Source organism: Mus caroli, unplaced genomic scaffold (genome assembly GCF_978045245.1).
Source record: "Mus caroli unplaced genomic scaffold, Mus_caroli_1 scaffold_2, whole genome shotgun sequence".
Lineage (NCBI taxonomy): Eukaryota > Metazoa > Chordata > Mammalia > Rodentia > Muridae > Mus > Mus caroli.
This window is the reverse complement of record NW_028227257.1, coordinates 115,579,996-115,595,876: the sequence shown is the minus strand read 5'-3', so window position 1 is coordinate 115,595,876 and position 15,881 is coordinate 115,579,996. Positions and strand designations below refer to the sequence as shown.

At 39.2% G+C, this 15,881-nt stretch overlaps 1 protein-coding gene and 1 non-coding gene across 12 annotated transcripts in view; one reads left to right on the top strand and one right to left on the bottom strand.

The window, feature by feature from the left end:
* Cobll1 (cordon-bleu WH2 repeat protein like 1) overlaps window positions 1–15,881 on the bottom strand; it is a 159,298-nt gene that overhangs the window by 43,617 nt on the left and 99,800 nt on the right. For 7 of the 11 annotated variants that reach the window (XM_021154795.3, XM_021154785.3, XM_029473785.2 and 4 more), the window contains 3 exons: window positions 5,183–5,384; window positions 2,390–2,618; window positions 1,319–1,357 (listed from right to left, as the gene is read on the bottom strand). In XM_021154795.3, coding sequence (XP_021010454.2) covers window positions 1,319–1,357; window positions 2,390–2,618; window positions 5,183–5,384 — 470 coding nt within the window. The remainder of the gene's footprint in view (window positions 1–1,318; window positions 1,358–2,389; window positions 2,619–5,182; window positions 5,385–15,881) is intronic. The other 4 variants (XM_029473786.2, XM_029473787.2, XM_029473790.2 and 1 more) reach the window with 1 other exon arrangement.
* On the top strand, window positions 12,325–12,383 carry LOC147005904 (U7 small nuclear RNA). The gene has a single exon (XR_015046584.1). It is a non-coding gene; the product is annotated as a U7 small nuclear RNA (small nuclear RNA).

Here is a 15,881-nt window from a genome sequence, read left to right as displayed (position 1 = left end):
AGGAGAGTCAGTTCAAGGCAGAGAATGAGAAGGCACCAGAAGATTAGAACAGACTGCCAGTTAGTGTGAAGCCAAGCAGAGCAATTCAGGGAGAAGCCGAGAGAAGCCAGATTGAATCAGTCAGCTTTGAGAGGAGTTTGAGCAGAACAGCTGAGTTGAACCAGCCACCTAGAGACAAAGAACTAGACAGGGTAAGCTTATGCAGAAGTTCGCCTCTGAGATGACAATTGCATCAAGCAAATAAAGCTACCTTTACACAAATCAGTGCCCTGGGCCTATCCTTTTTTAAATGGAGGAAAAAAAGACCCCCAGATTTTATTATTGAATAATTTTAATAAAATTTCCCTATGAGCCGGGCGTGGTGGTGCACGCCTTTAATCCCAGCACTCAGGAGGCAGAGGCAGGCGGATTTCTGAGTTCGAGGCCAGCCTGGTCTACAAAGTGAATGCCAGGACAGCCAGGGCTACACAGAGAAACCCTGTCTCAAAAAACAAAAAAAAAAAAAAACAAAAAAAAAAAATTCCCTATGAAATATATATATATATTCATTATAAACTATAAAGAAATATGAAAACTTGCTCCTAGCCCAACCACTCAAAGCTAATCACTATTAAATATCTTATGCACTTCCTTCCAGAAATTTCATGTAAAAGATTTTTTACATACAGCATTAAATTCCTTTATAAACCTTTAAACCTAATAACTGTAACATAAAATTTTTATGCCATTACAAAATTCAGACAAAATCTAAATGGTGGGGAAAAAAACTGTTGTCATAAAACTGCAAGTGCCACCTCTCCGAGTTGCTGCTCGCTGAGAATAAGCTCATTCAATCCCTTCCACAGCACCGCCAACGTGATCCATTCATACCAGGAGCCAAGCACACTCCTTCCAAAATCATTTTCTTCTATACAAGGTAGTAAACCCAGTTTCCCACACATTTAGCAAGGTGTTATTTTCTGTATTGTTTTCAGTGTCTGGGATTTTTTTCTCCTAGATAGCTCAGGTTGGCTTTGAATGTAGAATCCTCTTGCCTTGCCTCCCCAAGTGCTAGAATTGTGGATCTACTCCCAGGTCTAAAATGACATCATTTATCAGTATTCTACTGAATGAAATTAGTATAATTTGAGCCAGAAATCAAAGAAGGTAGAACCTTTATTTTTTTTTTTTTAAGGAAATAAACCCCCACGATTTTCTAAGTTAAAATCTCTTACAGGATACATGTGTTAGTAATGTTTGAAAAAAAATGAGAATTTCAATTTTAATCTTCCCAATTTAGTGTCATAATTTACAGTCTCTTCTGATTCTTGGATCTTACCTTGGAAAGATGACTTACTGAAGGCAGTAACAGAGGGGGCTACAGCAAGAGGGAGTAAAAAAGGGTAAATGACCGTGATGATTGATGTCCATTAACTATTAAATATCACCGAGTCAAAACAGTAGTCTATGAATTACACTATACCATGACCTCAGAATAATGTCTGAAACTCTCTCTGCAGTGTGCATTAACTGTCTCCTCCATAAAACTCTTAATTGCCCCAATGAAAGAGATTCACACTGAATATCTAAACTTAACTAAGTCTATGGGTTACCAAAACAAAACAAACAAACAAAAAACCCAATGTCATTTGATGTCTCCACATTTTAACATATCTCCTCTGTACGAATAAAAACTCTGCAATCTGGAAATGTTTTGGAAGTATTTCTGATTCATTTAATACGCACGCTTACTTTGGATGCTGACCTATGTTGACCTCAGAAAAGAATTTTGAAAAAAAAATTCTTCAAATTTGAATGATAGCAAAGCCTCATACAAAATTTATATGGAGTTTTCATAAACTAACAACTGTTTTATTAGAACAGTAACAGGCTTGCATTTAAATACTGACATTGTTTAAGTCGAAAAGGCACAAGAAATTAAGTTAAATTCAACCACCACCACCCCAAATAAACTGGACAAGGGGCACCAGCCTGTTATGCTAAACTACTGAAATCAGCTCCGATGGGAGATCTCCTTGAGCTCAGAAGTTCAAGCCCAAGATGGGCATCCTGATGAGACCCCCATCATGAAAATGAAGACTAATAAAAAAATGCAATGCTACCAGAAGAATTCCTAGGTTGACAGAAAAATATAAAATATGATAAAGGCTAAGAAGTCTGACTTTTCTTTCCATTACAATAACTGCTATCAGGTTAAATTGCACACTTGGTTTGATTTACCTATTTCAATTCAATTATCTTATTACTCCCATTATGATGTATTTATTCCTATCTATATGACTGATCCATTAAATCCTTGGCATTATGAAGTTGTGAGCACTTATCTGCACGAATACACACACACACACACACACACACACACACACTGAGGGGGGAAAAGTCCACTTACCTCTGCTGATATCCATGGCATATAACTCTCTTAGTCCCAAGTCATTAAGAGATTTTGTCAAGTCGAGGGGCTCCTGAGCCTGGTAGTCCTTCAACAACACGGTATGCAATGGATCAAACTCACATTTACTGCATATAATGGGAGTAAGGTCTTGAAGCGGAGCATGGGGGCTAACTCTCACTATGGTCTTCTGTGTTTTCTTAAAGTTGATCACTACTCTCACAGTTTTCTGAAACATAAATTACGATACACAGTTACAACATAATTCATTTACCAAAATAGTATTTCCATATCTAGAATAATATCTAGAATAACCGACTCTCGATTCTGTGACACATGAAATTAAAACCAAAGTCATACCTCAACCACAGGTTGCTAAGTAAAACAAATTCTGTGTAATGCCACCAAGAGCTACGTGTTACTCAAGGCTTTATACTCATTCAGCAAACACCACTTTCTATCCTCTTCTTCTTCTTCTGGTGTGAAATTTTCTTTTTTACTAATGCTATGACCTAATTTTAAAACAAATTCTAAGGTAACAAACATTAGGTGTTTTTGTTTTGATATTGTTAATGGTCCTGGGGATTAAACGTATCGTAAGTCAAGTACTTACGATAAGTCAAGTACTCAACTACTAAGTTTTGCCCCTGGTCCTCTAATTTTCATTTTGATTCAGAGTTTTAATTAAGTTATCCTGGTTAAACTTGAACTCCATCTACAGTCAAGGTAGGTCTGGGAACTCTGACCCTTTTGTCACAGCCTACTAAGTACCTGGGATTACAGTTACGAACAAAACCTAGCTTACTTTGTTTTTTTTAAATATTCAAATTCAAAATTCTATTAAGTATGTATGTGTGTGTTTATTTATTTATTTATTTACTTACTTATTTAAACTTTAGGGCAGGGGTGAGACAGGAATTCTGTGTGTGCCCTAACCTCAGAGATCTACTTGCCTCTGCCTCCCAAGAGCTGGGATTAAAGGCGTACATTATCACCACCTGGCTAAAATTCTTGAGAGTAAAACATGAAAGCATATTTAAAGTCAACAGAAACAAAGGCTCATCTGTTACAGCATTACTAAAGTTTTTACGCTGTCTTAAAATATTTTTAAATTACCAAATACATGAAATAATAATATCTATGCTTTACATTGTCCTTTAAGGAATGTTTGTCTTTTGATAGCCTGTCAATAGCTGCAATTTCAAAAATGGCATTTTGAAAACTACTATCCTTATAATCAATAATCAACCATACTAAGAGTGGAGCGCCATGCCTTGCGCAGGGTCAGTTATCAGTATGTGACTACAACATATTGCCATTGATGTTTATTGTTGTACTATTAACCTTCCAGTTAACTCTAATGTAATGGTAAAGAACAGCAAAACCATCCTCGATTAGACTTAATACTAATAATTTCAAAATTATTTGCACTCTTTCAAGTGTTCCGCTATTTTGATATAACTGGATTAAACCCATTAAAAATGGAACTCTGCAACATTAAATGAAATGTACAGATTTCAGATCCTCAATGACCTTCATTCTTAAAAGTTAAAATCCTGTAACTTAGGGGCTCATGAGAATGACAATCTATTGGCTACACAAATAAAACTGCTCCAATATGGTTCAATAGCATGTGCATGCAGCAGATTATTCATACCTAGACAGAAGACAGACTACTGTCTTATTAATTTTTAAACATTCAATCAAATATTAAAGCCAATGTTTTATCATTAAATCCCTGTCAACATTTTTATTAAATGCTTATGAACACTATGAAGACGTTGGCAGAATTTATGTATTCAAGTCAGATGGAAGTGAACTGGTGGTATTCAATGCATCAAGGATTTTATATTTTACAAAAATGGTTGATGTTCATAACTCAGAAGTTTTTGAAGTCATAAACTTCTAAACCCGTATTGTTTTAGCAATAACTTCACGAGAAAAGAAACCAAGAGCTATGGCTATCAGCTCACTGGAGGAATGTTTACCTATCAAGGATGAGGTCCTCAGTTTGGTCAAGTACAGAATAAATAATGGTGTGAAGAGTATCATTTGAATAAATTAGTATCACTATTGCTCAAAGGTTCCGGTTAACACATTAAAAAGATAAGAATGTGAGCAGATGCCTTGGTGGTTAAGAAGACCCACTACACAACCATGATTCATGTAGACATGGTTTCATAAATGCCTACAGCCCTAGTATTGTGGGGACCAGAGACAAGAGGAGACCTGGTGCTTGCTGCCAGAATAGCTCAAAAACAATAGCTCCCGGTTCAGGGAAAGATCACTCCTCAATGGAGTAAGTCAGATGAAGAAGGGCATTCTATGTCCTCCCCAGGCCTCTGAACATTTAATACACACACATAAAAATTATTTATAAAAGAAAAATGAACTGCTATAGAAGATAATAAACTGTGATCTGGGTGTATGTAAAATTAGTGACTTACCAAATACACAGAATTCGAATATGATATTAAATATGATATTAAATTTTAAAATATTGCTTAAATATAGAATTTTTAATATATAGCACATGGGTTATTATCAGATCCTGATGTAGTCAATCCACTCACTTTTAGAGAACTTGATATCTAAATTGTTCCCACAATTCTAGTTAACCAAAGAATAAATAACCAGTTGATGACAAACCAAGTGGTTTGGAAAACATTATTGACATGTTCCATGTATCCAGACCAGAAATGTAGTTCTTTTCATATATATGAATAATAAACATTGACTAAAAACTGAATATTTCAAACATAATAACATCAAAATCTGTGATAGAACCCTTACCTCTGGGATTATAGGTGTAGGCTTTTTCTTATCCAGAGATTTTGGCTTTAAAATTACCTTCTCTACATCCAGCATTCCTATTGGTGTGTTTGGCTTAAATTTGATAAGATTCTCTTCAGCAGAGAGCAAATCAATCGTGTGACTTGATGGATTTAAGTGATACTGTGCACAGAGGAACACGAGCAAGTCCATCATCGGCTTACTGAAAGACAGGAACAACGATGGTTTTAAGAGATCAACTCAACAGACTGTGAAACTTAGCTGTTTTCAGAATTCTACTCTGCTCCTTGTTTGTCTTCAAGACATAAAGCAAGGCATAAACAAAACATAATAAAATAAGACATAAACAAAATAAGAGCTGTGGCAACTTAAATATCTGATAATCAGAAAGACAAAATCCTAACAGATTAAAGGCAGTGGTTAGAATGCTTTAGGTATTAGATGCTGGCACTGGTTCAACAATTTTCTACAGATTTTATTTGTCAGTTTATGTTATACATTGTATGAGTCCTTCCTTATCCAAGAATAGTCACTTGGGTTAGGAGACAATCCTTAATAGTATAACTTGCATTCCTTAGCTCATAAATTGGCAAATTTCTCATAGAACAAAGTACAGCCTTTTGCGGTTTTGTGTGTTTGTGTGTCTGTATGTGTTTGTGTGTGTGTTGTGTATTAGCAAACAAATATATATTGACCCTCACATTTTTAATGAATTCTGTGGATTCTTAAATTATTCAAAGCATACTTATTTAGTATTTCCTAGGGTTTGCTGTCATTGCACAATACAATGACATGCTTGTCCTGACAGATCTAATATCTAAAAGACTGGAGCACATGTCAACAATACTGCAGATCAATTGCAATCTAATCCAAGCCTAGGCTGACCTCACCTCACTATGCATCCACCACTAGGCCTCAGATTTGTGATTCTCCTGCCTCAGCCTCCCTAGTGCCAGGGTTACAGCTGGGTGATACTATTCCTGCTTCCTAATTTCTGCATTTTAAGTTGAGATTTTTAGGGTGTATCCTGCCTATTGTTTCTACAACGTCTCAGGCTGCTTTTTTCTTTTTGTTACAGTGGTAGGTAGGATTATATGGTTTACAATGCCTAAGACTTTTATGTGGCCTTTGATACAAAAAGTTTATGGGCCCTTGTGTATTGGAAGTAAGTGTTTGATATAATCTCAAAGAAAGACCAACAGGAAAATGCAGGACTAATCTTTATACAGGAAAAAACTTGAACAGTATTCCTGCATAGCCAGCTTGGCATTCAGGGTACTTCTCCGTTTGGAACTTCTCTTTCCATGGGTACCAACTGTCAACACACAACTCAGCTTTCATCAGAGCACAGTGCTCTTGTCTTTCTTAATGGCCAGTCCTTTAGGAAAGTGAATTTAAAAACCTTTGTGTCACATTTCCCTCCAATGCCCGGTGATCCTAAAACATTCCCACTTAACACAAAGGCATTAGAACAACACACAGAAGTCCCGGCTCTTATTTCATGGGCGGAGATGGGGTACCAGAGACTTCACTGTAGGGAAATCTGTGACCAGCCACCCTCCTCTTTGGGGGAAAATGTAAATGCCAGTAAAAATGATTTTCTAGTAGTTCAACTTGAACCTATCTATTAGCTTTCAGGAGCTTGACAGGAAAACGAGACCAGGAAACTCACAGTTCACTGTTCCATACCAAGTTCAGCACAGCTGCTTAATGCAGCATCTCAGCCTACCATCCTGTGATGTCACTGTGGCCCCAGGTCTGTGATGTAGTTTTTAGAGAGAGACAAGTCTCCTGTAGGAAAGCCGAAGGCCCAGCTGTCCCCATGTGAACCTAAGGGGAGATACCACTTTACCTTTATCTTCAAACTACCCGCTATGCTCAGCTTGGCTTCACACTCAGGTCATTGCAATATCTGTGCAACCTCCACCCCCCAAGCTGTGTGCTGAACCCAGGGCCTTACACTTCCCCATCTCACAAGAGCTACATTTCTAATGGTACTCTTCCTCCCTCTTTCCCTTGTGCAAGCAGCGTTCCATCACACAATGAGCGTCCAAGTCAATGAGTGACTTCAGGCTTCATTTTGCAAAGCCTGGATTTCAAGATTTACTAAACAAAAAGAATATATAGACCCCCATCTGTAAATGCTGGAGTGGAGAGAGTGTGAGGAAATGTCTTAATAGAAAAATGGCCTTAAAACAGACTCGGAGAGAACCAGTTATCTGGGAGAAGTTCACTTGTCAGTTCTCCCTGGAACGCCAAGGCTCTGAGGCGCTGGATGCAGAGTATGTAAAAAACAGTAATCTTATAGTATTTCTAAAAGTTTCTTGGGGAAAGACCTGAGATTTTATAGAGTAAGATTTAAAAGCTTGTAAGAATAGTTAGAAGGCTATAGCACAAATTTATGTGGGAAGCTTATCATACACCTCAAATGTTGGCAGGGTGGAGGCCTGGATTAACTACTGAGCAGGGAGAGAAAGAGTAAGGGGGGGGGGGTGAGAACACTGAGAATTTACATAAAGTCACTAAGGGGACTATATATCCCTTTGGAACTCTGAGAGGGGCTCTGGCCAATTCGGCCCAGACCTTATCTAGAATCCATGTATAGCTATATGTAAACAACTCTCTGGCAAGACCCCAGCTTAGCAGTTTTCTTCCCAGGAAGTGACTGAAAGCAATGAATGAAGGCTGTGCTAATATGTGACAACTAGTCAGTGCTTATTTCCTCCTGGACAACACCGTTCGATTAGCTCTGTTAACACACACACATACAAACACTCATACATGCACACACCACAGATACACACATAGAGCACACACACACCCTCATACATATACATACACACGATAGACACACAGTACACACAAACACTCATACATACATATATACACACCACAGATACACACACACAACACACACACACAAACACTCATACACACACACACCACATAACACCATTGAGATCTGTGTGCACTGGCTGGTATAAGAAGGGAGAGGTACATATTCTAGGGAAAAAAATGAATTGAAAACTTTAACAAATTTGTGTAGTGACCTTGTTTTATATAAAGCTGTGCCATTAACAGTAAAGGAGGCTATTATCTTTTACAAATGTAGCTTCAGACCAGTTTAAATGGTTAAAATATATAAGAGAAGGTTCAGTATTTGACGCTAAACCACTTCAGAGTTTCCCTCAACCAGAAAGATGGGAATCACAATGTAGCCCTGTCATAAAGGAGCCACAACACTAAATGGCAGGACTCCAATTCTGAAGCAGGCGCTGTGGGCAATCATACACACTGCTCCCACAGAAAATGAAGTCAGCCCTTAAATATACATGAGGATTATCCATCTGAATGCCAAAGCACTTTTGCCAAAGACAACAATCTTGGCTTAAGAATAATTGCCCTCATATGACAGGACTGATAACAGTTAGGTAGCAGGTCTGGCCAGAATTACTGCTGCCAGGGAAAGAGCCATCGTCCTGTAGAACATCCCAAAGCACGTTATTATGTGGCTAGGGAGCATACGCACTGAACTGCCATGGCCTCATTGATGTGTGCAGGTGGTCTCTTCCCCCATTTATCACCACAGCACTGTGAGTTCTGATTTATCGCATTACCAGGTTGCAACATTACTTGCAGACATTTATACAATGATTTCCTGGAAGGAATATTTAATTTTTTTAAAGCAGCTAATTAAAAAATGTCTTTTAAAAACTCTCTCTTTTTTTTGAAGAAATCCCTGTGAGATTTCCAACTTTTCATAAACAACAACAACAAAATCACCTTTTATATTTAATTCCTTTCTATTATTTCATATGAGCTCAGATCTACCATGAAAGCTATTCCTACTTCGTGACTTTACAAACGAAACAAATGAGGTTTAAGAAATCACAGTACATTTACCACCCATAGTAATCATTTGGATTAGGAGTTGTCTGATTCTATATTTAGCATCCTCGTGATTCAAAGTAGTGTCCATAGTGGTGAAACGATTGTTTAGAACAGGATAGCTGCTTTATGACACAGTTTTATCATACAGACCAAAGGCTTCATCCAATCTTTCCTAAGTCCTCAGGGACCCTTGCTGTATCTGGGACACAGAGTAGTAGTAATCTTAACCTGGTTTTGATAATGGATGGTTAGAGCTTCTATTTCTGTGTTTCAAAGGTCCAGCTGGATATCAAAAGATTCAGGTCACAATGTAGTAAAGGGCTTCACGAACAGTCTAAAAATGACATAGGTGGATTTCCAAGCCTGCGCATGTTTAAAGAAGGCCACTTGCCCACAGGGTGCCTAGGTAATTTTTTTTATTCAATCTGGGACAGCTGAGAGCAAAAGTAATGACTCAGGGATAAAGGGCACTTACAGGAACACCCTAGAAAACGGGAACACCCAACAATAAGTGAACAGATACACTGCATTACAACTAAAGAACAAGTAAGATTCTTCTTATGTGTTTTTCTTTCTAATCTGCTCTAGTCTCTAACAATGTATCTTATGCAATTTCAACAAATCCTCAAATCCAAGTTGTGTTAAGTTGTTTCTCTGCCTTGCCAACAACTGAGTAAGATCTGTGCTGTGCGAACCCTTCCCGAACCAAAGGAACTCAGAAATGGAACACTTTTGTGCATCCAACATGGAGAAGACATTTCATCCTGGATTTGAGAATGCTTTACTAGGCTACGTGATACTAGGAGACAAACACTAAGCAGCAAGATGTGAAGATAGCTAACACTTGAACACTGTGAAATGATTTCATATCAAATATTAAAAATAGACGAAGAGTAAACACTGTTTTCTCCTGGAAAACCATCATTTTATACGGTGGTCTACTCCATCATTTACTTTAAATGCTATTTCCAGAACAAGTTAGAAATAATGACCTTTATTTAAGAAATGAAAAACCCTTCCATATAAGAAGAAATCTATTTCAGCTGCCAAGTGCATTCCAGACCTAGAGAAGCTGAAGCAGGAGGGTTAGGAATTCAGAGCCAACTTGGGCTACAAAGGTCCTGTGGCAACAGCAACACACACATCCAAACAAGCCACCACACCAAAACCCCAATAAAAAACAATTAAACAACAAAAAAAGAATATACTCAGAAAATATACCAACTCCACCCACCCTCCCCACTCCCACAGAGTTGTGATATGGCTTGTCTTCATTATCAGCCCGATTGAACTTTCAATCTCCAAGAGACATATCAGAGCAGGTCTTTTGAGAGCTTTTCTCAGATAAAAAGTCCTATAAATATGACATTGATTCTCAGAGGAAATCATATGTTTATTTTTTCTTTTTCAAAGACGGAGAGAAAATGTCATAAAGCAGTCACTAACAGTAGAAGTAGGAATCGTGTCTATAAAGGAAATCAGAACTCGGTAGTAGAAAAGGAGACAAAGGAGGCCTGAGTGAGAAACTAATGGAGTGAGGGAGTGAGTCTTGCTTGGCCATATAAGGGGCAGCATGACATGGTGGCTGCCCCGGAACAGAGTCAGCAGGCTTCCACAGGTGTGGATGGTTGCTGTGGATATAAGGGTTCTATGTATAAAATACATATTTTTTATTACGTATTTTCCTCAATTACATTTCCAATGCTATCCCAAAAGTCCCCCATACCCTCCCACCCACTCCCCTACCCACCCATTCGCACTTTTTGGCCTTGGCGTTCCCCTGTACTGGGGCATATAAAGTTTGCAAGTCCAATGGGCCTCTCTTTGCAGTGATGGCCGACTAGGCCATCTTTTGATACATATGCAGCTAGAGACAAGAGCTCCGGGGTACTGGTTAGTTCATCATGTTGTTCCAACTATAGGGTTGCAGATCCCTTTAGCTCCTTGGGTACTTTCTCTAGCTCCTCCATTGGGAGCCCTCTGATCCATCCAATAGCTGACTGTGAGCATCCACTTATGTGTTTGCTAGGCCCCGGAGTATTCTCACTAGAGACTGCTATATCAGGGTCCTATCAGCAAAATCTTGCTAGTATATGCAATGGTGTCAGCGTTTGGAGGCTGATTATGGGATGGATCCCTGGATATGGCAGTCTCTAGATGGTCCATTCTTTTGTCTCAGCTCCAAACTTGTCTCTGTAACTCCTTCCATGGGTGTTTTTTTTCCCAATTCTATGAAGGGGCAAAGTGTCCACACTTTGGTCTTCGTTATTCTTGAGTTTCATTTGTTTTGCAAATTGTAACTTATATCTTGGGTTAAGTTTCTGGGCTAATATCCACTTATCAGTAAGTACATATCATTTGAGTTCTTTTGTGATTGGGTTACCTCACTCAGGTTAACTCCTCTTTTGGGAAGTAGTCTCCCTGCCAAGGGTATCAGAGAATGTTCTCTCTGCCAACGTTAATGACTCCATGATAATTAGAAACAGTGAGATCAGGAGTCAGGTGTGTATTCATGTCCTTAGCAAGAATGGTAAACCCTGAGACTTTCTGGGCAGCCCTTAAGGCTGTGGGAAAGAACTCTGAAAGCAGGAGTTCAAAACTATATAATTTCTCAACTATGCAATATAGAAGGATGAAATATGAATTGTATAAGGAGCTTCATAGATTCACAAAAACAGAGGGTGCTGGACTATGAGCCAGCTTGTCAGAAAGATACTAGCAAAATCCCACCCGAGATTTTGTTTGTGCTTATTACAAGGGCAGGCAGATTCCTGAGTTCAGGGTCAGCCTGGGACAGAGAGAGTTTAGGGCCAGGGCCAGGGCCAGGGGTGGTAGGAATGGTAAGTTCAGGGCGGGGTCCCACCAAGCTGCCTCATTGTCTCTGCTTAACAAAGTCAGGCAGATTTCTGCATGTTTTTGCAATGTAAAAAAAAAAAATTGCTTGTGGTCCTTTTCCTAAGATTCTTAAGAGGCTATGGTCTTGGGATGTTGACTCATGGGCTGATCAAGTGGGAACCTGGAGTAAGTGACTGAACTGATATATACATAAAAGACTGGGGTGTTGGTCGGTAGAAGATGAACTAGCAAGTGAGTGATAGTTCTGGGGTATTTTTTTCTTTTTTACAATTTTTTCTTGCGAGAGCTGAGCTGTTTAGAGATCTCTGGAGAGTAAACACAGCTTTTTAAGAATGTTTTCTAACAGTATTTCTGGTTTTGGTCTGAAAATCCATGAAGAGCAAACATAGCTCATTTAGAATACCTCTTTCAGAATTTTTCTAACAGGATTTTTGACCTTGGTCAGAAATCACAAGAATTACTTAGAGAGCTAACATAGCTCTTTTAGAATTATTCCTAAAATATCCAAGAATTTTTTATAGCAGCTTTTCTGACTTTTATGGGAAAATTCTTGAGCTATCCAGAGAGAATTTAGAACTCTTTTTTTCTAGCATGAGAGAGCCGTCTCTTCATAGAGCTGTCTTGAGCGGAAACCTATCTGGAGCAGACTACAGAGCCAAGAGCTATGTAAGAGAGCTGTCTAGGGAGCCCTTTTGAGCACACTACAAGGCTGTCAGCTGTCACCTGCCATTTAGGTTTGAGTTGTTTGTTTCACTGCTCTCAAATATTGCCTCCTCAGAACCCCTCTCCAAGCCAAGGCTGGTTTGGTTTTTGGTGAAGACTCCTACAAAGACAACTAACTCAGCTTTCATTATGGGAATTTATAGCTCAGGACCAGGGACAGTCACTCCATGGTAAATAATTAAAAGGATCAAATAGGGAGTGGGATTCTGACTGTGCTGGCTGTTTTTGTGTCAAGTTGAAACAAGCTAACATCATGTCAAAGGAGGAAGCCTTGATTAAGGAAATACCTTGGTAAGCCCCAGCTGTAGGCCCACTTATCCTCCTCATCTATGAGCCACTGGGGCATAGGAAAGGGCCAGCCCCACAGATCCAAAGCTGCAGTATCTCCATAACAACAGGTTATCTGAGGAGTCCCTGGGAGGATCCAGTATTGATGGTATATTAGAAGCCAGAGGTCTTGAACCAGACTCATTGCAATGAACAGAGTGGTAAAGATGTGGAGACAAAAGGGAATGCTATGGGACACACCATGACACACTACAACATCCACAATGAGATTTTTTTTTTATGCTTTGTATTTTATTGTTTTGTTTTGGGGGGGGGTTCTAGGACAGATAGCAGATACATAGAGACAGGGAGACAAGCTGATTTGGATGCATGAGGTAAAACTCACAAAGAATCAATAAAAGGTTAAGATGTACATTAAACCTGTAGGATATCTTCTTAATTAGTGACTGATGGTGGAGGGCCCAGCTCGTAGTGGGTGATGTCATCCCTGGGCATATGGTAGAAGTTCTATGGGGTTCTATAAGAAATCAGGCTAAGCCATCCTTGAGAAGCAAGCCAGTCAGTAGTACTCTTCCATGGCCCCTGCATTAGCTCCTGCCTCCAGGCCCTGTCCAGCCTGAGTTCCTGTCCTGATTTCCTTTCATGATGAACAGTAATACGGAACTGTAGGCCAAACAAACCCGTTCCTCCCTATGCTGTTTTGTTGGTCATGGTTTTTCACGGTGAAAATAGAAACCCTAACTCAGGCACTGACCAAACCAGCCTGGAAAAAAATCTGGTTTTTGTTTGGGTGGTTGGTTTGTTGTTGTTTTGCTTGTTCTTTGGTGACAGGGTCTCGTAAACTGTTGACCACAAACTTGCTATTTCTCTGAAGGTGACTTTAAACTTCTGAACCCCCTACATCTGACTCCCAAGTACTGGCTACAAACATGGCTCTATTTAGCAGTTTTTAATAAATACAACTATAATGTGAATTTTTGAATTCTGTTCCATACACATTTTAACAAAAACTGACTCAACAACGGTGTAGTCTGTCACTTTTCTTAGTCTACTCACTTCCAATAGGTGGCACTCTACTCCATGTAAATGCTCCTAGGTTGGCTGTTGATCCGCCCTGTACCAGTCTGAACTGTTCTTAGTGGCACTGACCAAGGGAATAGGGCCACAGGTTTTATATGAAATATCTCTGGGTTATTTAACACAAAAACCTTGAGGTCACACACTAAGCTATAAAGCAAAGCATAATTTTCATGCTGCCTTTGTTGGCAGGCATGGTATCCGAAGATTCAATCACATCAAAACAAATGTCTACTTGTAATAATGAAGTGCTGTCTCCGCCTTTGTTATACATGATAGCCTTTCCTTCCTCCCTGTTGAAGAAGAGTGTTGCTAGTACAGCAGAGAATGCCCCACCCACCCCACCCCACCCCCTGCCACATCCTCAATGGGAAACTTTCATCAATCTCCCAAACTGGACATTTTGGTTAAAGATATAGTACTTTCTCCTGGGAGGCAGCTGCAGGAGGATGGTGAGCAGAGATGAATTTGTTTTACAGACTGAAACACTGTCTCAAAAACAAAAGAACAAAAACAAAAAAGGAACTTTCCCCAAGCACCAGGGTCTCTCATCCGTAAGTGCAGCAGCCTCCAATGCTCAGTTGAGCAGTTAAGGGCAGCAACAGTGAAAAGAGCAACTCGGCGCTATCCCTGCACATAGGCACATAAACCCAAGTGCATGCACACACAAACACACATGGGTGCGCGCGCGCACACACACACACACACACACACACACACACACTATGTTATATACAACTATTCTAGTTCCTCCTTCCTTCCACCATCCAAGCTATTTTATGGCAGACAGAAATGGTTAGAGTTTTCAATCAGACTGCAGCTACCATCAACATAAGCAAGGGGAGAAGATAGCAGAGATAGATGGACATGGCATCACTAAACTCTGGTATCCACTAAGGCTGCCATGCTAAGTCAGGATAATGTGTCTTTGCTCTCCCCTTAGCATCATCGACTACTACCTCAACCTCACTGTGTTCCAAACCAGAATAAGCTCTAGGGAAAACCAGTGGACACACAAAGGCATTCTTCTGCAGGTAAAGCTATACATGCCCATGTTCATGAAGGGAACATTTCAGACATACTCTTGTATCAGAAATGTGACAAGAGATCTTGAAACATCTTCCCTCAGATGGGGTAGGTATACTTTAGGGGAGAAATTCTTTCGAAAAGCAAAGCACAAATATACTCTTCATACGTATTACATTCTGATGCCAATAATGTTTTCTGCACCAAATGCATGGGTAATCATGCCATCAAAATAAGTTTGCTGGGCTAGAAGATGGATGAGCAGTTAAGAACACTTGTTGCTCTTGCAGAGGACCAGGGCTTTATTCCCAGTACCCATGCAGCAGCTCACAACCGTGCACAACTCCAGTTCTAGAGGACTTATAGACAATCTTTCCTGACCTCCAAAGGCACCAGACATGTATATGGAACTAAGATATACCTGTGAGCAAAACACTCATACACATAATCTAAAATAAATAAATCTTAAAAATGTTAGAAATAAATGGTTAAAAATAATATTCAAGTATAATTTAGACAAAAGATATTCTCAAAAAAAAATCTAGAGACAGACCCCCCCAGAGTTTTTGATTTGTCTAAAACACACTCTTGCACTTCAGCTTATTTAAAACTAACTTTCTCAGTCCTGCACAGAATTCTTGTATTAATCTGTAGGATCTTTTTACCTTTTACAATTACAAAAATGTTATACTGTAATTTTTTCATTAGTTCACATTTTTAATAAATACAATATATTTTACTATTTGTGTTCTTTGGGCTTATTAACACCTTTTAGAACAATGGCTCATCAGCACCTGGACTTGTTACGACAGCTTTAATCACACCCTTAGGGCTCCTC